At 36.1% G+C, this 27,801-nt stretch overlaps 2 protein-coding genes across 3 annotated transcripts in view; both read left to right on the forward strand.

Moving 5' to 3' along the window:
* Nucleotides 1-8,856, forward strand: part of LOC125237532 (sodium- and chloride-dependent GABA transporter 1) — a 41,712-nt gene extending 32,856 nt beyond the window's left edge. For both annotated transcript variants that reach the window (XM_048144654.1, XM_048144653.1), the window contains exons 8-12: nucleotides 1,023-1,147; nucleotides 1,731-1,975; nucleotides 4,605-4,808; nucleotides 5,348-5,515; nucleotides 6,400-8,856. In XM_048144654.1, the coding sequence (XP_048000611.1) occupies nucleotides 1,023-1,147; nucleotides 1,731-1,975; nucleotides 4,605-4,808; nucleotides 5,348-5,515; nucleotides 6,400-6,498 (841 nt within the window). In that variant the 3' untranslated portion in view covers nucleotides 6,499-8,856. The remainder of the gene's footprint in view (nucleotides 1-1,022; nucleotides 1,148-1,730; nucleotides 1,976-4,604; nucleotides 4,809-5,347; nucleotides 5,516-6,399) is intronic.
* A 9,522-nt stretch (nucleotides 8,857-18,378) lies between these two features.
* The window catches only part of LOC125237294 (fibulin-2-like), a 59,383-nt gene continuing 49,960 nt past the window's right edge, over nucleotides 18,379-27,801 (forward strand). The window contains exon 1 of the mRNA XM_048144284.1: nucleotides 18,379-18,523. Within this exon, the coding sequence (XP_048000241.1) occupies nucleotides 18,466-18,523 (58 nt within the window). The 5' untranslated portion in view covers nucleotides 18,379-18,465. The remainder of the gene's footprint in view (nucleotides 18,524-27,801) is intronic.

Here is a 27,801-nt window from a genome sequence, read left to right on the forward strand (position 1 = left end):
TACATTCTTAATTCTCAGATAACGCGAAACTCCAGACAAAAATGTTTATAATGCGTATGTCAATATTTTGTTATTGATAACAATCTTCCGCGAAGCATGAGGAAATGACTTTTATCTCTACTTAAGTATCCACTTAAATCGTATTTGAACTGTGATTATGCGGCACAGTAACTATGTCAAGAGTTTTGAGTTTCCTAATTTTCGCTAAATTAAGTACCAAATATGATTTAAAAAATTCCAGAATTTTATGCCTCATTTTAATCAAATTAATTCAAATCATCTCATTTTAATTTTCAAATTGAGGGTTTACTGGTGAAACCCGATAAATCGAAATATTTTTTTTAAATAAGAAATTTGTGTAAATTGCACATAGTTCGAATTTCAAAAACCAGTTTGTTCAACTTATCGGGTTTCACCAGTAAACCCTCGTTTAATATTGGTAGGTATTAAAACGCTGAGAAAAATTATTGAAAAAATAAATAAAGTCACAATTGACTTACAAGTAACACATGGCACAAAAAATATTATTTATAATAATGACTGACGTGTATGGTTTTCGACGCTACAAATTTGTTAGTTGACAATGGACAACATATTTACACATCTGCTTGCAAACATTTAAAATCGCATTTAGTACTTATGGCCGCTACGAGTTTCTCGTAATTTCTTTTGACCTTACAAACTCCCCATCTCTGTTACAGATTTGGGATGACTTGACTTGGCTAAATCATTATATTATGAATTATATTTACTGATTTATCCTATCAATATCCCTAACCTGGCTAAGAATTTCACCACCCCTGTCTTTCCATGGGTGTCGTAGAAGTATATTATGGGATATGGGTTAGATTCTGGCATCGGTGAGAGGCTGGCAATCTGTCACATTTTCGTTATCTGCAACCCCTTATTTGCCAAGAGTGGCGCTGAAACTTCAGTAGTTTCATGTGCCCTGCGTACCACTTTATGGGATACAAGCGTGATAGTATGTATGTTTGTATGTAATCCTGTCATCCTTGTTTCAGAGACGCGTTGATAGTGTGTACAGTCAACTCCAGTACGTCCATGTTTGCCGGGTTCGTCATTTTCTCCGTCGTTGGATTCATGGCTCACGAGCAACAGAGGCCGGTGGCTGAAGTAGCTGCATCAGGTAAACCCATATTTTAAAATGATTTAAATAATATTAGAAAAAAACTTTAACTCCCATTAAGTATTATACATTCTGACCAATTTAGTAATAAGAGGCGTCTCAATATTGAAGCACGTTGTTCTTTAAGCGCATTTGTGGACTTAAGAAATGATGATTTGTTTGCGTTTAACATCGACTGATCTTAATGGGAAAATCTATCAAACCGGATAGAACGTAAGATTGAACAGTGTTTCAAAACCGCGAAATACGTATTCAATCATAATTTCAAGATTTGGTCTGCTCACGGGGAATATAATAAGACACAAGGAATGAGAGGAGTAGGTAACCCTTTTGTGAGAGGGCCCTCATTCCCCTTACCGAAAATTTGGAGAAATGTCAAGAACGGTGCTATCACCAGATAAAACATGCTGCTCAAATCATTGATGTTAAGAAGCACAACGTCCTTAGGAAGAAAATAATTAAACTAACTAAAATTCAAAAGTATACGTTATTAACGTAGGCCTAATAACACGCTCTTATGAATAGTTAATCACATAGTAAATGGGTTTATTCCATTTCATGAGCTTATTCCATTTGCTTCCAGGTCCCGGTTTAGCTTTCCTCGCCTACCCCTCAGCAGTTCTCCAGCTCCCGGGCGCTCCTCTCTGGTCCTGCCTCTTCTTCTTCATGCTGCTCCTCATCGGCCTGGACAGCCAGTTCTGCACCATGGAAGGCTTCATCACAGCTGTCATTGATGAGTGGCCGAAACTGCTCAGACGGAGGAAGGAGATATTCATCGCGATTACTTGTGTCATCTCGTATTTGGTTGGGCTATCTTGTATATCTGAGGTAAGTTGTATTGCTTAATCATTATCATTTTTAATGTTTCTAACAGTGTTGCCAGATCTACTGATTTAGCAGTAGATCTACCTGATTTTGAAAAAATCTACTGATCTACTGCTTTTTTTGTAATTTTTCAAGAAATCTACCTGCTTTTTCCCAAATCGATATTTTTTGTATAAACAATTGGATTGGCCACAAATTTTTATTATAGACGGTCCAACAACTTAGTCAAGGCGCGAAATTAAAATTTTCTATGGGCCAACTGTCATCCCTTCGTTTCTTAAAGTTGCTGCTTTTTTCTAGTGACAGAAATCGCTTGACAGACTTTATATGTGATTGTTCGTAGTGTAGTGGTAGCTTTGCATTAGCAATAGCGATTTAGGCGGGTGCAAGAGTTTGATGTTTGTATGGTTTAATATTCTGTATTCATATCAAATAATAGTACATTACGTCAGATGCCGGGAAAGAAGGGCTTACATGCTGTGTAGGTATATCCATCTGAGTAGGATAGTGATACGAAGCCTGTAAGCCCTTTTCACGGCGAGGCATGTAATAATAGTACTTTTCTCAAACTTGCAATGATATGAAAAAAATAAATCTACTAGGCAAAAAGAAAACTCTCCTAATTCCGCGCCAAATTTTTTTTTAACTCTGAGGTAACTTATTAAACGGTGACATTCAGGTGCATTAGTACCTACTATTAATGTTTTTTTTTCTGATTACTAAATGTCATGGTGTAGTGTCAGCATTTGACGTTTAGAAACATGGAGGGTGCTTTACAGGCAGGCTTTTTTTGCTGTAAACTGTACTCTGAAATATTATCTTCACTCAGCTCACCGGAAACGTAGTAGTCCCGACAACATTTCATTGCAAGTTTGAGAAAAAGTTCTTATTTGTGCAACTGCCCCATCGATACTGAATAGGAATGGAATCAATTGAATGCATCCTACACCTTATAAAACAAAGTCCCCCTTCGCGTCTGTCTATGCGTGTTCGCGATAAACTCAAAAACTACTGAACGGATTTTCATGCGGTTTTCACCCATGAATAAGTGATTCTTGGGGAAGATTTAAGCATATAATTTGTGAAGACTTTGTTTGAAATATAACGATATTTGCTAAACAAGTCGGACAAAATCCCACTTTCTGAGAGCCTTAATCGAAAACGCTGCCCAAACCGTTTGAGCTATATCATGATCTGTATGGCGAAATATTGTATCTCTCATAGGTTTACATAAAAGTCCGCGAAAGCATATGTCTATCTTTTACGGATAACTTACTATGTATAACCATTTTTAATCCCCATGCGTAGCTGGGGCGGGCCGCTAGTGTGGAATAAGTTTATCTTCGTAAAAATTGTATGGGATAAGTTTTTTCTTGATGTGTCGCCGGATTCTGAGTCGGTTTTTTTTTCATACAAACATTTGATTATAGATAAGAAAGAAAAAAAGTTTATCAAAAATGACCTTCGTATGTTTTTTCAAAAACCTATCAACGCCAATCTTCATGAATTTGAAATCGTGAGAAGTCTTAAAAGAGTTCCAGGACCGTGTTCATGTCACAGTATAATTTTTCTTTCATTCTTCTTCACTTAGTATCAATATTTGTAGTCTACTGCTTTTTTTCCCGATCTACTGGTTTTTTATTCATTTTTCTACTGTATACTTCAGATTCCGTCTGGCAACACTGGTTTCTAAATAGGTGTATTACTGCTGGATACAGATCTTGTGTTGTGTTGTTTTTAGCCAGCTAAATAATATGGGTTGCGGTTAAGACCTGAGGTCCTGAGCCCATTTTCGAAGTTACAATTTACAAGTGGTAGTCAATATTTAATATGATAAGCTGGAAAGATACTTCCACTTGTACAGTCGAGTTCATTAATATGTGTACATTTCTTCACCTTAATAAGGTGAAAATATGTAAACATATTTATGAACTCGACTGTAACTTGTAACTTTCAGTTTTGAGAAATGGGTCACAGCACTAAAATCCATTGTCATCTTTATTGTTGAACATTTCTGTTTGTTAGAAAAAGTGAAAAGTTAACAGAGATTTTTTGAAGAGGTTACTCAGTTTTCTTAACTTATAAATACAAATTAGGTAGGTCATACACGTTACTAAAGCTAAAATATTCCTCCCTGAATCGTACCTGGCTCAAAAATCTCCATTATTCCCGCTGCATTACCCCGCTGGACGGCAATGGAGACATGTTGGGCCAGATATGACCCATAACGAGGATCGCAGCCCCTCACTAACTCACTCACTCAGTTTTACGCTAAGAACAAGAGGTTGTTCTTTTGATCTAAAAGGGTTGGGGTTGCGTGGTCTTTGGAAGTGTAATAGGAGTAGATAACAGTGCAATTTAGCTTCAGGAAATTTATGGTCGTTTCCTCAAATTTCCTAATCTAAGTTGCACTGTAAATTGCACCATTGAAGTGAAGGAATTTACTGTAAACCATTATCTATAAAATCACTTCCGTAGTTGGGTGTAAATTTGAAAATTCATTCCAAAAGGCCCTTTACAATTTCAGTGCAGACAATAAAATATTTGTATTGTAATTTCGGCGATATGCCAGAAACACTTGTGTGAACTTTTCCATTTATCTTTTAATTTAAAAATTACGTCTTTTACCCAGGGCGGTATGTACGTCTTCCAAATCCTGGACTCGTACGCCGTCTCCGGCTTCTGTCTGCTCTTCCTCATCTTCTTCGAGTGCGTCTCCATCTCCTGGGCGTTCGGCGTCAACCGGTTCTACGACGGCATCAAGGAGATGATCGGGTACTACCCCACCATCTGGTGGAAGTTTTGCTGGGTCGGATTCACGCCTGCTATTTGTATTGTAAGTTATTTCAATTTTTATATTTAAATCAAGCTCCTTTAAAAGTTCATCTTTAATCTTATTAAGTTCATATTTTGGAATAGAAATTGTTTTAACTCCAAATTTAGTTTTTTATACAGTTTAAGTAAACCTAAATGTAAACTTTTACATTTAAGTTTACTTAAACGGTGTATATCACTAATAGACAATACAAACCTTTATACTAATTCGGAGTTTCCTTTACTTTAAACTAAAACTTACTTGGTGTTATTTGTAAATTGTCACATTCGATGAAATATTATTCACAAAAATTGGAGCCGTAGGTATTAAACTCCTCCCGTTTGTTTTTGCCAAACACTGAAACCTACCAGAGTTTAAAAGATGATTAAATCTTGGTATTTAAACTGGATGCTTCAATAGTTGGCCCTTTCTCTAGAATTCCAGAAGATACAAAGGAAGTAAATGTTCCTTTACATTAATATCATAATTTGTCGGAAATTTAGGGAAATAAAATATGTGTTTGTTTCAATAACAAATTAAACATTTTTTTCTTTCAACAGAGCGTGTTCATCTTCAACTTGGTGCAATGGACCCCGATCAAGTACATGAACTACGAATACCCGTGGTGGGCGCACGCGTTCGGCTGGTTCACGGCCTTGTCCTCCATGCTGTGCATCCCAGGGTACATGGTCTATCTGTGGCGAGTCACGCCGGGTACTACGAGCGAGGTGCGTTTGTGGCATTTTATCATTTTTCAATGTCCTATTAGCAAATTGGAATCGATAGCTTAGGGCCACTTGCACCAACGAAAATGAAGGGTTAGCCTACCATTTTATATGGAATTTGACAGATGACAGCCCACTAACCCTGAGTTAAGTGATTGGTGCAAGTGGGCCTTAGCGATTTTAGCTACGTCAACGCCGGCGCTTTCTAGATATCTACCGTTAATTTAGGGACATCTAGACACGAGAGAGAAAGAAGGATTCCAAAGACTTCTTTTCATCGCAAATAGTAATGAGATTCTTGATGGTAATGTTTAAAAACGAAGTTTCTTAGCTACTAATACGTACTGTAGAAATTAAAATATTAAGTAACAGTTCCTGTTCCAAACACAAACATTTTGTTGAGTTTTTTAAGGCAATTATTATTTTTTTAAATTTACATATACCTATCATTAAAATAATAAACAAAAATAACCTTTGTGCTCAAGCGTCTGATCTGACCAGACTTTTTGTGTCATTATTTTAAGTCAAAAATTTCCTGCATTTACAGATTTCCAAGTATTTCTGTAAATGACTCTTCTTACGGTTATATTAGCCAGCTATAATATTTAAACCTTTAATTTATAATATCAATATCCTGTAATATATAATTTGAAAGCCTATTAGCACGGTAATTTGTTAACCTGCGCCCGATCGATCTCGAAGGTCCAGTCTGAAAACCAGCGCTAGGCCCTCGGCTTGGCACTTGCTGAGATTGGAACCTATTGCCAATATCTATATTACTTGTTTTAGTTAACATAGCATGAAAAGTTTGTTTTAAGTTTTTGAGGCTATAAATAAATTCTTATTCTTATAAAAATGTAGAAACAACAATTTCTTTATATTTTCAGAAATTCCACAAGATCGTCCGCATTCCCGAGGACGTGCCGGCTCTGCGCACCAAGATGCAAGCCGAGGAGATTCAGAAGCACGGCGCCGCTCCAGCTTAAACTAGTCTTATGACCGCGATCTCAAGGACTTTCGGGACAACCTTGTGTAGTTGAACATAAGAGCATGTACAGAGCGGACGAGCCGCATACAGTTGTCGTTGTGTGCGTGCGTGATGACACGACTCGCTAGTCGTTCGCGTGTACACAGACATGGAAATGCGCAATAGCCCAATAGGAGCGTCCTTCTACAAGTGTGTGTGGGTTCAAGAACACGACAGGCGTATTCAATACAAATCGCCTGGTAAGTCCGATCTCATTCCTTACTTATATCTGTGAGTTCGACGATATCATCGGTCCGGAGATGACGTAATTCAATTTCACCTAATCTTAAATTCGACTACACAAGGACGAATAATTGATATTCTAAATCCACGCACAATTTTAACACTGAAAAAGGTGTTTTATGTGTCATAAATTTATAAATAATTGTACCGTTGTAGGAACTCGAACTGCTCGGTTTGAAATACTCAAAAATATTTTAAATATTTTTATGAGTTAGTTTAATTTTAATTTGTGACTCTTTTGGGTGCGTTGCGACGCGTTCATGTATGTTAGATTTTACGCTATATTTCTATATTTAGGAGTTGTGTTTTAAGAACTTAAAAAATTTAAGCGAACCGTATGAGTGGGACTATGTTACGAAATATAAAACTCTGTTACTATTGTTGTCTTCCATAAAGCTTAGTGCTTAGATTGTATTTAAGCTTGTATTCAATTGTATTTTATAATTGTAATCAATATTTCTAAGAGTCCAGTAACCTGTGAAAGTTTAACAAGCAAAAATGTTGCCAAAATTTAATTACAATTTTATCTAGGAATGAGATGTAGTGATATATTATTGAATTCATGTGTTCGTAAATGGATCAGATATAGTACAGTATATAAATGCCTGTTTGTGTGTGTGTCCTGCTATTTAATCTCGTTATCCTTAAAGGAATTAGGTATAGTTTTAATTGGTGTTTTGGTAGTTTAAATGTTTAAATTACAAATATTATAAACGCAACAGGACGCGTGTTTTTCGAATCTGTATGGTGTTTTAGGAAATGTATTTTAAGATAATATGTATTGCCTATACTTGAAACTATTTAATCACAAATTATTTACATGAATGCAAGAGTTTAAATGACACTAATATTATTTACAAATTGTTTTATATAATCTTGAATGAATACAAATATTTAAATAGGTAAGTCGAGATGTAAATTATAACATGATTGTTATTTTAGTTTTATTAATATTTTTTATACCTATTTACTCGTATTTGGTTAATCAGCTTTAATTCTTTTATTAGATTATGTTAATACTAGTCGACTAAATAATCGCTTTTTATTTTACATATTTGTTAAAATGCATTTTTTTACGTAATTATATTTTTCTTAAGGGTATTTATAGTAACACTTCGTGTTCCGCCAGAGACCAAAATTCTATAAATTATATTTCAGATGGGATCTACTGTAGATTTTCTACAAAAATAGTACAATTACAATATACGCATAGTCGAGTAAATAAAGAAATACAGGGCGTTTAACAGAGGAACAAAATCGGCCAAATATTATGACAACGAAACCATATAAAAAATAAATGTTTATAACCACCGGGAAATTGTCACCAGTCCAATAAATACTCTTGTAAACTCAAACTAAAAGAACTTAAATCGTGTTCAAATTATAATTAACTTTTCACTTATTATACTATCGTCAATTTATAAATAGGTAATAATATAAAACATAGTGAACATTCGTAGTTGTTTATTAGAAATATAAAGTATAAATGTATTGCGGTAGTAAATTATTATAAAAATATATACATAAATTTGCTTAATTCAATCCATTTATTATGTTTAGTGCCAATTTAGAGCAATGTATGAAATTATAATTATAACTTCAAAGTATGAATGTGATTCATTTTAAAATTGACAATTCACTGAAATTGAAACCAAAAATATGTAGTTTTTGAACTGTAAATTCTGAAAATATTTTATGACTAATTGTGATCTTTTCACAAGAAATAATGACAATATACTTACATCAGCCTAGCGAACAATATGGTTTAAGGTGATTGTGCTTCCATGTATTTTAAATACTAAAATATAGATACTTTAGATTTAAATTTAGTTGCATACTTTTGTGTACTTTATTTTAATCTAAGTAAATAAATTACGCTACAATTGTGAAAGATTATGACAAATTATGTCAATTAAAATTATGTGAAAATTATGAACTGTCAAATTATGGTCTAAATTTTGTTGTACCTACATCCAAAAACTGTCACATATCAAATGTTGTGTTTTAAGTTTTAAGTGGCATACCAGAAATAGTGAACGTAATTTATATATTTCATTAAATAGTTAATAAACCATTCTTGTTTTTAATTCTACAAGTCTAAGTCCGTTTTCACATTATCCGATCCGATATCGGATGTCACCGATATCCCATACATTGAAGCCGCCATCTTTGATTTTTGCCTTTGAAATCGGTTTGATCGGATGTCAATGGAAAAAATCCAAGATGGCGCCTGTAATGTATGGGATCGGATAATGTGAAAACGCACTTAAGGCTGTCTGTCGACCTGGCCGAAATGAAAATCGTTGAGCTAGACGCTAGTCCAGCTCTTTGAAATTCTTCCTACATCCGATATCGGATCGGGTAACGTGAAAACGCTCTTACGCTTCGCTCTAAAATAACAGCTTTTGAGCATTTCTTTTTGTTGCCTTTTTTTATTTTAATTTTTTTAGGGAATTTTAGTCGATTGTACTCAGAATCACGAGAACTTTCAATCTCACTGGGAGGCAAAATGTGTCCCAGAATTTCCATACTTTTTTTTTACTTTCCTCTTTTGACCCCTCACAACATGTACGGAAAATGGTAACAAAATAAGAAAAAATCGTGTGGGACAATTTTTTAACTACTACCTCTAGGATTGGAAAAGGTAGTGATTCTGAGTATTTTTAACAGCATATATTTTTTTTTTTCAAAAATATCACATTTCATAAAAGTGGCAAAAAAAAAAAAGAAATTCACTTTTATTAGGTCAACCTGTATGTAAATATAGTCTGACCAAAAGAGTAGAAATTAAAAAGGTTCAAGGTAAAGCGTGTTTTTAACCGACGCAAAACGACGGGGTGTTATTATTGAATATAATGATAATGAGATATTCGATAGAATCGGTTGCTATACCAAATACAAATATGACAATATTCCTTCAACAGCCAGTACTGTGGCCTCTTAGGCACAACTCGATTCTATCGAATATCTCATTATCATTATATTCAATACGCCCCCTTAATGTGCAAAGTGATATCAAAGAACAATTAAAAATGTAAACTCGATTCTATCGAATATCTCATTATCATTATCATTGAATAAATTCCGTGTACACTTTCTTGGTTTCCTTGTGCTATAGATCTCTGCTTTATAGTGTTAGACCTGTGGGATATCCCCCACAGTTATAAGTTTGACGCGTCTGTCTGTGGCATCGTAGGTCCCGAACGGATGAACCGATTTTGTTTTTTTTTTTTTGTTTGAAAGCTGAATTGAATTATTCGGGCGTGTTCTTAGCCTTGTTTCATGAAAATCGGTTCTCTATGTCTGGGGTTTTTTCAACATTTTAATTTTGTTATTATTCTTGTTTTTTTAAAACTATAAACATAAATTAAATATAACAAGATCATACCATCCCATACATGAAAATGCGACCGCCTAAGACCGCGCTTACACTCCACCACACATAGATGGCGCCACAAAAAAAATGTCTTGTAGCTTTCAATTATACTTGTAGATGGCGTTAAGTGTCACTTTTGACATAGATTTACGGCTCGGAATTTACACTTAATGCCAATCTATAAATAATCGGTGGCAACAAGGCATTTTTTTGTGGCGCCATCTATGTGTGGTGGAGTGTAAGCGCGTTCGTAGGCGGTCGCATATTAATGTATGGGATGGTATGATCTTGTTTTATTTAATTTATGCTATAAATTAATTTATTTTTCTGGCTTCTAACCAATCGTTTGTTATAAAGTATCATGTCATTGTAGTTAATATCGCGTATTATATCATCTTTGGTACAATTTAATTTGTTATCGCCCACGTGCGAACTGCCACATCTAATTCAATTATAGCTAGTTTACTATTAAAATAGAAATAATGTGTGTCTGTCTTTACAAATCATTATTTAATTTTATAGCAGAAATTTTTAAATTAAATGAAAAATGGAAAAATTCACACCTCCGGCAGGACTCGAACCTGCGACCTACAGCTTTGTCGGAGCCGTCGCTATGACCAACTAAAGAGGAGGAGGGGGAGGAGCAAAGCCGTAGGTCACAGGTTCAAGTCCTACCGGAGGGGTGAATTTTTCCATTTTTCCTTTAATTTAAAAATATGTAGTGTCGCTTGCAGACGTTTCTGCATTATGAAAAAACAAATTACAGCAGAATTTGAGAGAATATTTTCTATCAACTTAGGGTTATTTCTTATGCATTAGAAAGGGACAACAAGATTCGATCCTCAACCGCTATCTGAAATGAAATATTTATTTTCCAAGTAGGCATATTACTCGTACAATGCGCATGTGAACGTCAAATAAAGCTAAGCGGGCTCTAACCCTACGCCTCAACTTCGAGAAGATTTCAGTCCCCCCTCAGTTGGAGGGGGTATCCACTATGGAACCGGCAAGAAACTCGGCGGGCCACTTCTTTTCAAATCTACCAGTCTATCAGTCTTTGGCCCATCGGCGGAAAGTCGCCAGTCTGTCGGTGTTTTACAGGTTGCACTTCGGGGAGTGTGCTCAAGAGCTACACGAGCTTATTCCACCGTCCCCATTCTACCATCGGACTCTTAGACGCACGGCTGGTCTCCATCCTTACTTGGTAGATATTCCACGAATTCGCACGAAGCGCTTTGCTTCTTCTTTTCTTATGCGCACTGCCAAGGAGTGGAATTCCTTGCCGGCGGCTATATTTACGAGCTTATATAACCCGGCAACCTTCAAATCAAGAGTGAACAGGCATCTTCTGGGCGAGCTCACTCCATCGTAGGCCACGTCTTTGCCTTTGGCTAGTCTGTGGCCAAGAGTAAGCCCATTTATAATAATAATAAAAAAAACACTACTATTCTATGTAGGTGCTTTCGTAATTTTGCAGAGGCCGCAAGTCACTGTGCCACAAAAGTTTTGTCAAAAAATTAGTATCATTCGGACCTTTTAGCACATCTGCTCCAACCCTGCGATTCCTAGAGCTTACCAACAAATCGTCTCATGGCATGAAATTTACACAATTCTTGAGAATAACCTGAAAAATTAGGTATGTAAATAATGGTATAATTTTTAAGCCGACTTGTCTATAAGAACATAGCTCTACCTACTGAATTTTCCATGATATACCTATTTTTATTGAATTCCGTTAACTTTAAGGGAAGGTTCTTTAGATCAATTACAATTAATTTCTCCAAGAAACTAGCGTCTTAGCACTTACGGTTATCGAGTTATTAAAACATAAAGATAATTACTAAATATACGTGTGTGACAACCTTTAGCAATTCCTAATGTTATTTGTTTTGACATATGCCGTCAATCACTTGTCACTAACTTGAATGTTATTCTTAAGGGTCTCTCACACTAATAAATTCATTTATTATGTATGAAAAGGATGAAAATTTTTTTTTTGCGAATTTAACTAAAAGTGATATATATATATACGGGTGGTTCCTGATAATGAACCTAGCTACGTGTCGAATTTAACGGAAAACAAATAAAAACACGGTTAATAAAGAAAAATCGTTATATTTGAATACAAGGTGTAACAGGCAACATCTGTTTTATGGACTCATAGGCTGACGGAAGTGATGGATAAATGTAAAAAAAATAGTAATAAAAAAAAATCATACATATTTGTAAAATTTTACATCGGATTTACTCAATGGAAAACTTTTTCTCTTCTAATAAAACCCACCTAATCGAAAATTATAATGGAAATAAAAAAAAATCATTCAAAGTACAGTCGCCATCAGATATATAAGAGCGCCCGAGGTACTCAAAAATATCTGAACACGCCTCTAACGCCTAGGCAATAGAGGCGTGTTCAGATATTTTTGAGTACCTCGGGCGCTCTTATATATCTGATGGCGACTGTACCAAGAGGATCAGATTATACTGGTCCTCCAAAACTACGGAAGGCGTTGGAAACATACACCAGACACTCCTTATAAGGGGGCTGATGTAACACCGCCTTGAAGAAGACCATAAATTTGTATACATATGGAAGTCATGTCATAAAATTAATACTATTGTGTTTAATTCATTCACGGAGGCCTTGACTGGTTAAAATTATGCAAATACAGGCTTCATTTAAGGTAAGACATGTACGGACTGATTTTTAGTATTACAGTTTTACGAAATTTTATTAAATTTGCTATGTGGGTATCTTGGATCGTCCCATTAGTTTATTTTTTTTTAAATAAACTAGCGACCCGCCCCGGCTTCGCACGGGTACTATACCTACATGTAAACCTTCCTCTAAAATTACTCTATCTATTAAAAAAAACCGCGTCAAAATCCGTTGAGTAGTTTTAAAGATTTAAGCATACATAGGGACATAGGGACAGAGAAAGCGACTTTGTTTTATACTATGTAGTGATAAATAAATATTGGGGAGTGGGGACACCTTACACAGATCAACTTAGCCCCAAACTACACAAAGCTTGTACTGGTGCTAAGCGACGATATACGTACTTAGATAAATAAATACATACTGTTAAATGCCCTTACCGGGATTCGAACCCAGAACCACGGCTTAGCAGGCAGGGTCACTACCGACTGAGCCAGACCGGTCGTCAAATTGTCAAATTTCTAATAGGTTCCATTCTGTTTTTTTTGGCGCTGGTGGCTACAAAAGGACGCCACTCAGCATATGCTCTGCTATAAGTACCACAGCGCTGGTCTTCCGTCGCGCCCAGGGCTGAGGGGCAGCTTATATGAACGATTACCTAAGATGACAAGCATATAACATTGCTCAAGAAAACAGATATATACGGAGACAGTTGAAAATAATTTTCAGAACGAAAAACATAGAGAAAGTTACTATCGGGACAGTCATGACTCTTCACCTATCTTCTATGGGAAGGTCTCTCTCATCGACTCATTCACTCACTCAGACTCTGTAGCTATTTTATTGTGACATGATACTGCCATCGAATTCTGCTAGTAGTCTCCTAAAGTACCTGTTGAATGATATGTTCCTACATACCTACCTACAGTTAGCGATAAAATCTTGAAACAATTTTTTTTTTTTTTAACTTTCTTACTATAATACCTACATTGGTATGTTGAACAAAGTTTGAGTATGCATGATTGAAGAAAAAAAAATTATTACAACAATATAATATAGTATTAGTATATAGTATTAGTATTCAACCTGAGTTTAGTAAATTTATGTTTGATGTCACGATTATATTTGTCTCTGTTAGCTATTATTTCTCCTGCGCCAACATATATATCTCTGTTTAACCCAATGGTTGACTGGTAGAGAATGCCTTTTGGCATTAAGTCCGCCATTTGTACATGTTTCTTTAGTTGTGCAATAAAGTTTAAATAAATAAATAAATAAATAATAGGCTAATTTCCCACTAGTCAAATCAGCTCTTCTTTTTATTAACTGTCAAAACGATTTGCTAATATGGAATTACTATGAAATACTGAGGAGTGACGACGTCAGTGTCAATTCATTTACTTTATATCTTTCTTTTTGACTTATTAATTAGAAATTATGTTTAAAAATAACTATTTACTGTCCATATTTTTCTTCTAATTATGTGGTGCTTTATTTCGTGCACTACAAAAAATATTTTTTTTTAGTAAGTATAGGAAATTAGCCTATTATCTTCTGTTTTTCTGATTAAACTTCAAACTGTTTACCAAAACACGACAAGTAAAATACTAAATATCAAAAGATACGTAAATTCCAAGAAACAAAGTTATGCAAAATATGCACAGAAATAAATCAGACAAGACACAAACACAATCCAACTGGAAGCAATTAAACGAGTGTTTAGATAGCGGCCGGCGGTTCTACGAATCACTTCGCCGCTTGTTCTGATTCTGATACTTTTGTTCGTTACAGTACAGTCGATATCAGAAATGGGTGAAAAGTTCACAGTTTTTTTCTTCATCAATCATGAGCCCTTTCCATCCTAACCTGACTGAAAGTGTCCCGAAATTTTCATACAATTTTTTTCCTCTGAGTTCTGGCCATACGTCGTCCTCACCTTTGTGTTATCCCGGCATTTGCCACGGCTTGTGGGAGCCTGGGGTCCGCTTTGACAACTAAACCCAAGATTTGGCGTAGGCACTAGTTTTACGAAAGCGACTGCCATCTGACCTTCCAATCCGAAGGGTAACTATTAGGCCTTATTGGAATTAGTCCGGTTTCCTCACGATATGTTCCTTCACCGAAAAGCGACTGGCAAATATCAAATGACATTTCGCACAGTATAAGTTTCGAAAAACTCATTGATTTGACCGGGGTTCGAACCCGTGACCTCCGGATCAAATTGACAAATAATAACTGAGTGGAAAGAAATAAGACATTTTATACAATGTATGTAATGTCAGACATTATTTTTTTCCTGTGAGTTTTGAACTTTTGAAAAAAAGTAAAACAGAAAACGAAATAAAAATCTGCCTAAATATCGGAATGCCCTGTGCACAAAATATCAGAAAATGATTCTTGTAGTGTGTAGAGGTCAAGTATTTTGAGTCCTTTCAGGCGCTCACTGTACATACTACTTCAACCATTAGATTAGTAATAAGCTACTAACGTAACAGATCATTCACACTTTTACACCACGTCGATGGCAAACAGGTATACGGCCCGCCTGATGGATAGCGGTCACCGTAACCTATGGCAACTCAAGGCTCACTTGCCCGCAAAACGACAAATTCCTAAGCTTTTTATTTAACTAATACTAATAATAAGAGTAATAAGTTACGCAAAACTCAGAAGAATAGTAGGTACGTGCCACGCGACTACACAGCCTATGTCACTCTCCATCCCTTCAACTAACTCCACTTAAAAAATCACGTCAATTCTTCTCTCTGTTTTGCCGTGAAAAGCGGACAAACAAACAGACACACGCACTTTCTCATTTATAATATTAGTATGGATTAAAATTGAGACCTATTCCATTAATTATTTTCCAATAAAGTCTATCCAAAAGCGAATTGAAGTAACTGTCTTACAAATCATCTCATCAATATTATCATTTTGTGTCAAGAATAATGAATAGACTCATTTGTTAAAGCCCTTTTGACATTTGACTCCTAATCTCAAACCTGTCAAAAGTTCACCGTTAGCCATGTTTTTGTTTTTATCTTTAAAATAAACAAAAAGCTCTGAAACAACCGACCAAATTAAAAAGAACCAACATCATATTAACTTTCATAGATAATTACTACTTTCTTCTCCTGCGCTATAAATGCAACCGTCAAAGTTAGAAAGATGTAAGAATGTATGGAGTTGGTAGGGAGTTAGGACGTTTTTGTTCTGAAGGTGCGAAGCGTCCTGAGCGTCCCATAACTCAGCGAGGCTGCAGGCGAGTGGGAGGTGTAAAGAGTAAAGTAATACACAGATGGGGCATATGTATGACATCATTTTTGACGACCGGTCTGACTCAGTCGGTAGTGACTCTGCCTGCTGAGCCGCGGTCCTGGGTTCGAATCCCGGTAAGGGCATTTATTTGTGTGATTCGCACAGATATTTGTTCCTCAGTCATGGATGTTTTCTATGTATTATATACGTATGTATTTATTTATTTAAATAAATAAATAATAAATAAATAAATAAATATTATAGGACATTCTTACACAGATTGACTGAGGCCCACGGTAAGCTCAAGAAGGCTTGTGTTGTGGGTACTCAGACAACGATATATATAATATATAAATACTTATATACATAGAAAACATCCATGACTCAGGAACAAATATCTGTGCTCATCACACAAATAAATAAATTTAAGTATGTATGTCGTCGCTTAGCACCCATAGTACAAGCTTTGCTTAGTTTGGGGCTAAGTTGATCTGTGTAAAGTGTCCCCAATATTAAAACAAAAAAATTAGGCATTGCATTCAGGAAGTTGAAAGACCAAAAATTCTATTCATATTTTGATCCGTGGTCCAATAAATAGAGTATAGATTAATTCAGGAAGCCGATTGTCATCGGTTCGAATTCCAGAACGTATTTACTAAATAGTAAGCTAGTAATTAGTTCTGTAGATGTAAGATATATTCTAATTTTTTTTTGTCATGATATTTTTATGCAATAAAGTTTTTATCTATCTATCTATCTAGGTTATATGCAATCAAATTTATGTAAGTATGTGCCCACAATAGCCACAATAAATGAGCCTTAGACCGTTTTCACATTATCCGATCCGATATCGGATGTCGGAAGGATTTCAACAGAAAAAATCCAAGATGGCGCCTGTAATGTATGGGATATGATATCGGATCGGATAATCCGATATCGGATCGGATAAAATCTTTCGTTACTTAATTTTTGCGTTCCGTATAGTTTCCTCTACCAGAGTGAAGCTGATTGAATATCTGAGCATTTCTTTTTTTTGCCAATATTTTTTTTTATTGTTTTAGTTTTATTATTGTACTTTAGAGATAATCGACCGTTTCTACAAATCTTTTTGTTACACAACATCTAATTTTCGTATGCGTTTTTTAACGTAAAAGGCTAGTAATTCTGAGTAGAAAAAGCATTTTTTTTTTTCAAAAATATCACGCTTCATAAAAGTATCAAAAAGAAGAAGCTCATTGAATATCTGCGGTCGTTTCTGACGTAAATTGTGAGTTGCGGTTTTCTTCAACAGTGTAAGTCAAAAAGCAGCTTAGTTTCAGTTATAATAGCAGCTGTTGGCGTCATTTTTCTAAATACACTTGTAGGCATAACCTGACCACAAAATTAAAATTTTGAAAAAACCCCCGACCGCGACATAGTGGACTGATTTTCATGAAACATAGCTAAGAACATTCCCGACTAATTCAGCTTTCAAACAAAAAAAACGAAATCTAAATCGGATCACCCGTTCGGGAGCTACGATGCCACAGACAGACACACACACAAACAGACACGTCAAACTTATAATACCCCGTCGTTTTTGCGTCGGGGGTTAAAAAAAATCCAACTCTGTCTGTTATTTGTTCACGCTTGAATGGCTGAATCAATTAATAACTAAAATAATGTCTAATTAGGTGCCGAAGACCGGGCGAAGTGGAGAAGACTGTACAGGAAAGCGGACCCTGGCGCTAGGCCGTAAAAAAGCGCTAGGTTGAAGAAGAATGTCTTAATAGGAAAGACCAAAACAAAACTTAGATATCAATCCCGCGCATACAATAATAAATTCATTTTGCGTGGCGTTCCTCTAAAAACCTCAAAGCAGATCGAAAATGGGTCTTTTTCTTTCAAAGTTGTCCACCCCACTTTTTTTTGGATTTGCAAATTTTTATGTGGTTTCCACTCAAAATCGCGAGCTCTTTCAATCCTAATAGGAGAAAAAAAGTGTCCCAAGGTTTTTTTCCCATTCCGTGACCATTTTTTCATACATTTTGTATGGCGGTAACGGAATGGAAGGTTTGAAAAATGTATGAAAATCTTGGGACATTTTTTTCTCCTATTAGGATCGAAAGACCTCGCGATTCTGAGTATGAATCGTGTAAAATATACTTATGTTACAAAAAAAGTGGGGTGGACATAGACAACTTTGAAAAAAATTGCCCAAATATACCGCATCCTTTGTGTCAATCGAATAGACTGTCTGTATTATCCTACTCTTTGCCAAGACAGAGAGGTGCATGCGCGACCAAAATAGATCGTCTCCGGCGCACGCCGCTCGCGCAAGGATCCATGGAGCGTTCCTAATTCAAAAATCGAACTTTCAAACTGAAATGGAACGTTTTGTAAAATAAAACATGGAAAATATGAAGTTGTGTGTAGTTAGTGCGATTGTGTTGTGTGGTTTCGTTCAAGGTATGTATTATTGTTTATTTTATGATAATGCTGATAATTCTTGCGTAAATAGTGCATGTTGCACTGATTATGATTGTTGGTGTTGGTGCAATTATTTTGCTTAGTTCAGAACATGTGTTACTTGAGTTAATTAATAAAAAGTGTGATGATATACATATGATTAGGTATATTTGAGTGGCAAAGCAATTACCAAAGTACTTCATACTTGTAATTTTGAAAGAATGAGTATTTTGTACCATTATATATTCTGTGAGTCTACTTAAAGTTCAATTAGGTACGATAATTATTGTAATGTCATTTAGTTTAAATATTTCATGATGGATGTTATGAGAATGAGCTTTTGAAAAATTAAAAAGCTTATAAGAAGACCGAAAAAAATCCTAAAAAGTTAAAATCTGAAAATATACCTACTTAATTACAACCAATAATAACGTGAAGATTCATGAACATCAAAATATATAAATACAATAAGCAATAAATCAGCAATTCCCGTCAACTTTGTACAATGCCACGTCAGCAAATTTTAATTGATCCTATTTTGTTACCAACATTTAGTAATATAATTCGACTTTCGTAAGATATATACAGGATAATTGTTATAATTAAGAAAATATAGATACTAGAGAACCTTAATGACGAAATAAAACTTAATAAAATCTCAATTAATCAACAAAATCTTGGTAACAAAATAGGAATTAATAAAAACAAATTTAACTTTTCCCTTAATTTGGCGGGAATTGCTGAAAATGAAATGCATGAATAGGTCTTGAAAAGCACGGTTCTACCTACACATACATAGAGGAAGGTTGCGATCATTGGACCAGCGCTTTCAGTGGACCACTTAAATATTTCTAAATCTAATCGTGCTAGATGGAATCCAGTAAGGTACAAGGAGACCTTAGGTCTCACTTTGGGCCATCCCGTAACCTCAGTCGCAGTGTGTTTCGAGCGCTGTGAAAGTTAAATTACGCGAAGGAATAAAATCACGAAAGTATAAATACCTTGACAATTGAATTTCTGTGTTGACGTATAATGCTTAAATATTTATTAATGAGCAATTTTAAAACAACAGTTTCCAGGCATTTGTTTTCTCTATTTTTTCATATTTTTATTTGTGATGTGATTAGTTGCTATGAATGGACCACCTGTGGGTTCTATCATCGGACCGGTCCAATCATGGCAACTTTTTTTTTAGAATTATTCACCAATGTGCAAATAGACAATATGTAAGAAAAAACTAGTACATATGAAAAGAATATATATTTTTTTTTATTATAAAATTTCTATAAAAAATATTTTATTCAAAAAATATTTTTTGTCGATTTCCATAAGCTTCCTTGATTGGACCATTGGTCTAAATTTCCTAAGTCCATTGGTGGCGACTTTGTGGTCCATTGAAGGCGACTCTGGTCCAAAGAAGGCAACAGTTTATGAAAACCTTTTCACGAATTTTCTCTAAATTTATTATATATTTTTTATTGTGAATAAGGTAATTCATAAATTGATGTCAAGAATTAAAACTTCTCAAAGTAGTTTTATTTTTTGACATAAAACCTATGAATTATAGAGCAGCGAAGTTAAGTGGTCCAATGATAGCAACCTTCCCCTACATACGATGAAAAATATGAAACTATGACATGTCTTTTTTAAATAAAATTGGAGTTTCGGGTAAAAGCGCAGAATACGTGTCTCTTATTTTTTCATGTTCTCTGACATATCACGAAATCAGTAATTAATTATCAATATGATTGAACAAATCTCCCTCAACAAATTAGAGGGTTTTTGTCACTTTTCGGAAATTCGAATGACAACTTCTCCCAACTTCTGCCTGTGTGGTGACGTGGTTAAGAATTTCACCACTCCCATTCTTCCCGTGGGTGTCGTAGAAGGCGACTATGGGATATGGGTTAAATTGTGGCGTAGGCGAGAGGCTAGCAACCTGTCACTGCAATGTCACAGTTTCGTTTTCTTTCAACCCCTTATTTGCCAAGAGTGTCACTGAAGCTTTAGTAGTTTCATGTGTTCTGCCTACCCCTTTATGGGATACAGGCGTGATTGTATGTATGTATGTATGTAACTTCTCCCAACAGGATGAGATTGGGCCGCTATAAAAAATACGTGTCTGTTGTTTCTGACTACTCTATAATATATATAAAAATCAATCAAATCTGAAGGCGACAGGGTACCTTGTGAGTGTGACTTTCTAGCAGACATGTGTTAACTAAAATGACCATGGCAACTTCAATATATACAGCATAGACCAGCATATTAATAAATACGGCTAATAGCCGTTCAGTATGAGCTACACGTTCAGTACGTCATTCACCCTCAGAGGAAAATTATACCCTGTAATACCATCCACTCATAAGGTAATTAAGAATATTAGGACATAATTAACTAAAATTCAACCATGACCTTGAGGCTCCGACCTACTTAGCTGTCATTAAGTAATTAACATTTTTTAAACAAAGTTCAAACACCCGTCACTGAAAACTTTACCATATGATAAAGCAGGAAGGTTGAAATTCCAAAATCAGCGGGGATTAAGTGGAGGCATAAAGCCAGGACATTGTAAGAAAATCGTTATTCTATGTAACGGAGTAAAATATAAGTTACCTACCGATTATTTGCAATTTCTTTCATAATAAATACCCATGTATACGTCACACTGACGTACTAGTCATACGTTTATATCTATTATTCCTGGAATGTTTTTTATGTAGTATGTATCTGAATGAAAAGCAAACACTTTAACCCGTTTATATTTAGGTCTCACTAAGTAAATTTTGCTATAGGACCAAGACTGAAATCACAAAAAAAGTATTTTTTTTTATTGGTAAAAAACAACTTAAATCTATCTTTACAGGTTTTCCTAATGCGATAGATAAGCGAACCAAACAATAAAACAGTTATTGCCAGTATATAAAAAAAGAAACTAAACTAAAATTAACATAGTGGCCTTTGTGAGATCATTCAGGGAGCATGTAAAAATGTCTATCTCGAGAGCAACATTATTGATAGCGCGAATCGCCCTCGTTAGCGGGGCTTCCATGAGTAGCTTTGTATGAGCTGCGGGTACGGATATTGAAGCTTATATAGAAAAACTCAAATTGACACGACCAAAATGTGAGAAAGAGATTTTGTTTTGGGCTTTTGGTGATAGTCCCATGAAACTCGCTTAGTCTGAGATAAACGTTAACGGCTTCTCGTTGAGATACAAACAGTCAATCAATTGGAACCCATAGGCCACTGTAGAACTATGTCATACTGAAGGTTATAAATCAGATTGCAAGAAATTTCTTATACTGGTTCCGATTGGTTGACAAACATTAACATTTTTTATTTTACCTTAATACCAAAATCTGTCAGTAAAATTTTTCTTAGCTTAAAGTTACGAGTAAGCAAATCCATTTTGGGATTTCCCCCTCTTATATGATATACAATTAGAGCCTTATATATGATATACAATTAGAGCAATCGGGTGCCGTAGCCGAATGGTATTTCTGCGACGCGAAACGAAAACGAAACTCTGCGAAGGGTAGTCTGGCTCTGTTGCGCCAATACGCAAGAGATAGATAGATATCTACGAGATAAGCGTTTCGTTTCGTGAGCGTTTGTGCGATTCGGCTACGTACTTTGTTACCGATTCGCGATGTTTTCACAAGAACATGTGAGTCTCGTGAGTGTTGAAACCGCCCAGATGTCAGCACATCTGGCGACTATAAAAAATGGATGATTCGAGACAGGAAGACGATTAAATGTTCATTTACGATTAATGGTTTGAAAATAAAGATTTTGTGGACTTCACTAATAAATGTTTGTTTTTGCTACCGCTCTACAACCATGTCAAAATGACAAGCAGTTTTAGATTTCTTACAATATGATTTATAACGTCATTATGACATAGTTCTACAGTGGTCTAGGGTTCCCATGAGGAGGCACACTCAAAGGTTATGACAGATGTCGCCACCCTATTAGTCCATACGTGAGAGCGAGAAGATGACAGGTTTTTTTCTCTCTCTCATATACGAATGACAGTGACATGCCTAGACACTTGCACAGGCGCCACCTGGCGGGATAACATGTCAGTGTGCCTCCTCATTGGTTGACTGTACTTATGGGATGGGTGTGGGAGTAAGGGCCCATTTAGACGGTACGAGAACTCGTATACGAGTTTCATTACATTGCGCATTTGATTGGTGCGCTGAGTTTTTGTAACCTTAACATTCAGAAATGTAATCTAAAATCACATGCGAGTTCGCACCCCGTCTAAATCAGGCCTAAGAGCAAGCTGAGCAATATAAAAGACAATGTTCATAACTATTCCAAATTTCAAATCGATAGCATAAGTAGTTCTAGAGATATTTAGTAATGTCACAGAATATATAATAGTACAAGTACAGAAGGCTCACTCCTGAAGTTCACAAAACGCCGCCATTCTAAATTATTACCTACATTAACAAACGGACCGCACGCGTGCAGACGACATTGAATTCTATTACGCCGCGCGAAGGTCGTCGCCACTGAATGGGCCGCGAACTCGCGGCCGCCGGCATGTACTTGTAGCGCGGTGAAAGGATCGCGGAGTGAGCCGCCCCTGGTAATGTGACAGACAGACGGGCAGAGCAGCACCAAGGGTTTCTTTTGTACCTTTTCGGTATGGAACCCTAAAACATAAATCTTTTAAAACAGTGCAAGGCTGATGATAATGTTAAGTATTAGCTTTTCCCGCGACTTCGGCCGCGTATTAAACTAATCTTGTTTTCCCATATATAAAACTTTGGAGCCAGATTTCACCCCCTTAGGAGGTGAATTTCGAAAAATCCTACACCATATAAGGAACCTACGTGCCAAATTTGAAATCTTCTTGGACCAGCGGTTTCGGCTGTGCGTTGATATGTCAGTCAGTCAGTCAGTCAGTTTCTTCTTTTATATATTTAGAAGAAGTATGGATTTGTGGTTAGTACACCTATATACATATATACCTACTTATTTATAAATGTGTCAGTATTTATTTACAATACATAGATCGTAATGTGATCTTATTAAAAATATAAGTATTAGCACCTACTTATTTTAAGCGGTTTATTGCCTTAGTGACCTAATTGTTTGAATTAAGTAATTCATCGTAAATTAAACGAATTAAAATTAATGTCTATAGTACTAAAATTACAATATACCTATTAGAATTGAGTAGAGTCAGCACAATATGTAGCAAATCGTAGCATTAGACTACCGCATCAAATCAAAAGTAGGTACGCACCAATAAATAAATATTAGGGACACCTTACACAGATCAACTTAGCCCCAAACTAAGCAAAGCTTGTACTATGGGTGCTAAGCGACGATATACATACTTACATATACACACTAAGGTCCGACCGAGAACGATATTTTTGTCTCGGCCGAGAACGAGACCGAGACCGAGATTCAATTTGATTCTCGGCCGAGACCGAGACCGAGACCGAGAATTTGTAAAACGGTAAAAAAATTTGCCATTTTTACAAAAAAATGTTTTCATAATCGAAATTCACCTTTTAACCAGGAAACCAAGAGTAGGTATGTTGGGTCCTGCTTAGTGTTTGGTTTCGTAACTACCCGCACTCCTTACCTATCTACCGTAGCAAAATAGACTACGTCAGTGACAAAAACAACTATACGGCTCGCCCGGTGGTAAGCAGTCGCCATAGCCTATAGAGGCATGCAATTTCAGAGGTTTTACACGAGCGTTTAATACCCTGATTTTTTGTGACTTTTTGCAAGAAATCATAAAACAGGTTGTCGGATCGTGTTTTCTACGGGTAGTTTTCCAGGTTTTCTTTGAAAGTCTTTACTAAGCTTTACTTTGATTTTGACGTATTTTAGGCACATGATTCAAAGTTAAGGGACACGATTTTTTTTTGATAGCGATTATTTCCAAAATTGTATGTATGTCTATCAAAAACATGACTATAAAAAACCCATACTTACTAAAAAACTCAAAACAGCATCCACAAAGCTCAAAATTTCGTCCGATATTCCGTAATTCGCCATTTATATCATGTAAGGCAGGTATTATTCTACCCTGCTGCTTTGATTTATCGCGTCGTCGTTGTCTTCCAAACACATCAAGTTGTCGTAAATATTTTACACTCTTTTATGAATTATACCTAGGTATTTGTTTGTTTTTGGCTTAAAATATCGATAAAGACCCTACCAAAATCACTAAAATCGGGATACCAAACGGGCGATGTAACAAACTGAAAGCTAAAAACCGGACGCGAGTGCGCAATAAATTCAAAATCGCAGTCTCGGTTTTGCCGAGAATCTCGGCCCATTTTGGCCGAGAGCCGAGACCGAGATCTCGGCCCGATTTTCGGCCGAGAATGCCGAGACCGAGACCGAGACCGAGATCTCGGTCGGACCTTAATACACACACACCCATGACTCAGGAACAAATATCTGTGCTCATCACACAAATAAATGCCCTTACCGGGATTCGAACCCAGGACCGCGGCTTAGCAGGCAGGGTCACTACCGACTGAGCCAGACCGGCTAAGAAAGTCTATAATTATCATCACAGAATATATAACAGTACAAGTACAGACTACTCACTCCTTTCATGCTCACAAAATGCCGCCATTCTAAATTCTTACCTACACTAACTAGCGGACCGCACGCGAGCAGCTGACATTCAATTAAATGTCAAAGCGGACCCCAGGCTCCCATGAGCCGTGGCAAATGCCGGGGTAACGCAAGGAGGATGATGAGGATATTTCCCCATAACTTTGCAATCTCGCGTGGGCCCGAGTTTCCTCCCAAGAATCTGTCCCCATTCCACTGACCCAGAAATGCGACATTGATGCATGTTGTTTATTCAATATAATCGCTGCGGTTTGTTATTTGTGGTTGAATATATTGGCGGCAGGGATATTTAAGATGACAATAATAGGTTCATAAAATACCAGCCATCGGGGAAATACGAAACCAGGTACCTACATAATGTTAATGCTAAACAGTAAGGGATGACGACTACATAAAAAAAACCGGCCAAGTGCGAGTCGGGCTCGCGCACAAAGGGTTCCGTAGCAGCAAATATAATAAACTTATTATGTCAATTTATACACCTGCCAAAATTACAGTTAAATCAACCTATCTCAAAAACTATAAGAGATACTTTGATCAAACCAAAAATCGTTGAAAGAGTTAATTAGCATGCATCACCTCTATTTTTTTTAGAATTTTATACCCCGTAGTTATAAAAATAGAGGGGGGGGGGGGACATACTTTTTACGACTTTGAGAGCTGATATCTCAAAAACCGTTCACTTTAAGAAAAATGTTTTTTAGAAAACTTTATATCATTTTAAAAGACCTTTCCATTGATACCCCACACGGGTATGTACATCGAAAAAAAATTTTCATCCCTCAGTTACATGTATGGGGGCCCCACCCCAATTCTTTTTTTACTATTTAGTGTCATAATTTTGTAGCGGTTCATACAACACATATTCCCATCAAATTTCATCACTGTAGTACTTATAGTTTCCGAGTAAATCGGCTGTGACAGACGGACAGACGGACAGACGGACAGACGGACAGACGGACATGACGAAACTATAAGGGTTCCGTTTTTGCCATTTTGGCTACGGAACCCTAAAAATGGCATTATGTTTAGTCCGTCAGTTAGATCGTCCAAAAATACTGAACACATATTTATCGCTTTTTCTAATTAATGAAAAGATACAAAGATATAGAGCATCAAAGTTCCGGAGTGGGGGCTTGTGACGTCACTTCTAAGTAAAAATTGTACGCTTAGGTAAGCGTGACGTCATGCGAACTTCAACGCACTGTACCGTCGTCATTTTTCGTTTACGAGAAAAAAGAAAAAATACGTGTCTAAAATTCTTTAATAATCTAACTGACGGACTAATTAGTTTTTTAGTCGTCTCGCCTATTATAGTTGACTCCAAAATTTGTTGTTAATCTTGGCTAGGGATCGCAATCCAGCAGTGTTTTCAATCCAGCTGGATTTTTGCTGGATCGGCGCCAATCCAGCTGGATCCAGCGCGGATCCAGCAGGTAGAAAAAATGCCAAAAAAAATTACATTTTGATCTACTATATATAGGGCTGTTATTACTAAAATTATTTGAAATAGTGAAAGGAAGGATGAAAACGCGCAATTTTGTAATAAAAAAAAAACTTATAAAACGGTTCTCTTATTTATTTCCGAAAATTGTATGACCGAATATCACTTCCCAACGCACGTTTCGCGGAATTTTATTCCGCTGAATGTTCATTTCCCAAATTATCATATTGTTTTTTTTTTTAATTTGCCAACCTTGCATTTACCTACCAACTTAATATTTGGCCGTTTTTAGGGTTTTTCAAAAGGCCTTTTTTTAAAACCAAACTTTCATGTTATCTAATGTTTTACATACATACATACATACAATCACGCCTGTATCCCATAAAGGGGTAGGCAGAGCACATGAAACTATTAAAGCTTCAGTGCCACTCTTGGCAAAAAGGGGTTGAGAGTAAGTAATCCAAATTGTGACATTGCAGTGACAGGTTGCCAGCCTCTCGCCTACGCCACAATTTAACCCATATCCCAAAGTCGACTTCTACGACACCCACGGGAAGAAAGGGGGTGGTGAAATTCTTCACCCGTCACCACACGGGTCTAATGTTTTACTTGACGTAATATACCTACAACTAGTTGTTTATTGTATATACCAAATGTTTTATTGTACACCGACAATATCTATGGCGTATTTCGAAAGATATGCAATACTGAGTCTCCTATGAACTTCTAAATTTATTGACAGGGATGCACTTACGTATTTTACTTACGTATATATATTTTTTAAATAGTTACCTACTTACTTTTTTTGCAAGAATATTGTTTAATTTTTTCCGGTTTAATTGCTCACGGTCAACCTAACACGCTCCTCCTCGTTTCGCTCGTCGTCGCCCCTAACTGGACTCTGTCATATATACTGCCAACATAGTCCGTGAACAGAAAACTGCTACTTTGCTCCTTCCTAACAGGGAAGAAAAGTTAAAATTTATTTGTAAAAAGTTGGCATTACTTTTTGTAACCATTTTTATCCTTATAGTAATTTACATAAATAAAAAAATGTCATTAAAAGTGTAACAACGATGAAGCGAAGGAACTAAAATAAGTAGCCTACATAAATACTGCTATCAACCAGACATGGCCTGGTTTTTTGGCACAACATTTGGGCATTCACTAGTTCACATTGAAAATTACTAATTTACTTACTAGTACTTAG

Source organism: Leguminivora glycinivorella, chromosome 21 (genome assembly GCF_023078275.1).
Source record: "Leguminivora glycinivorella isolate SPB_JAAS2020 chromosome 21, LegGlyc_1.1, whole genome shotgun sequence".
Lineage (NCBI taxonomy): Eukaryota > Metazoa > Arthropoda > Insecta > Lepidoptera > Tortricidae > Leguminivora > Leguminivora glycinivorella.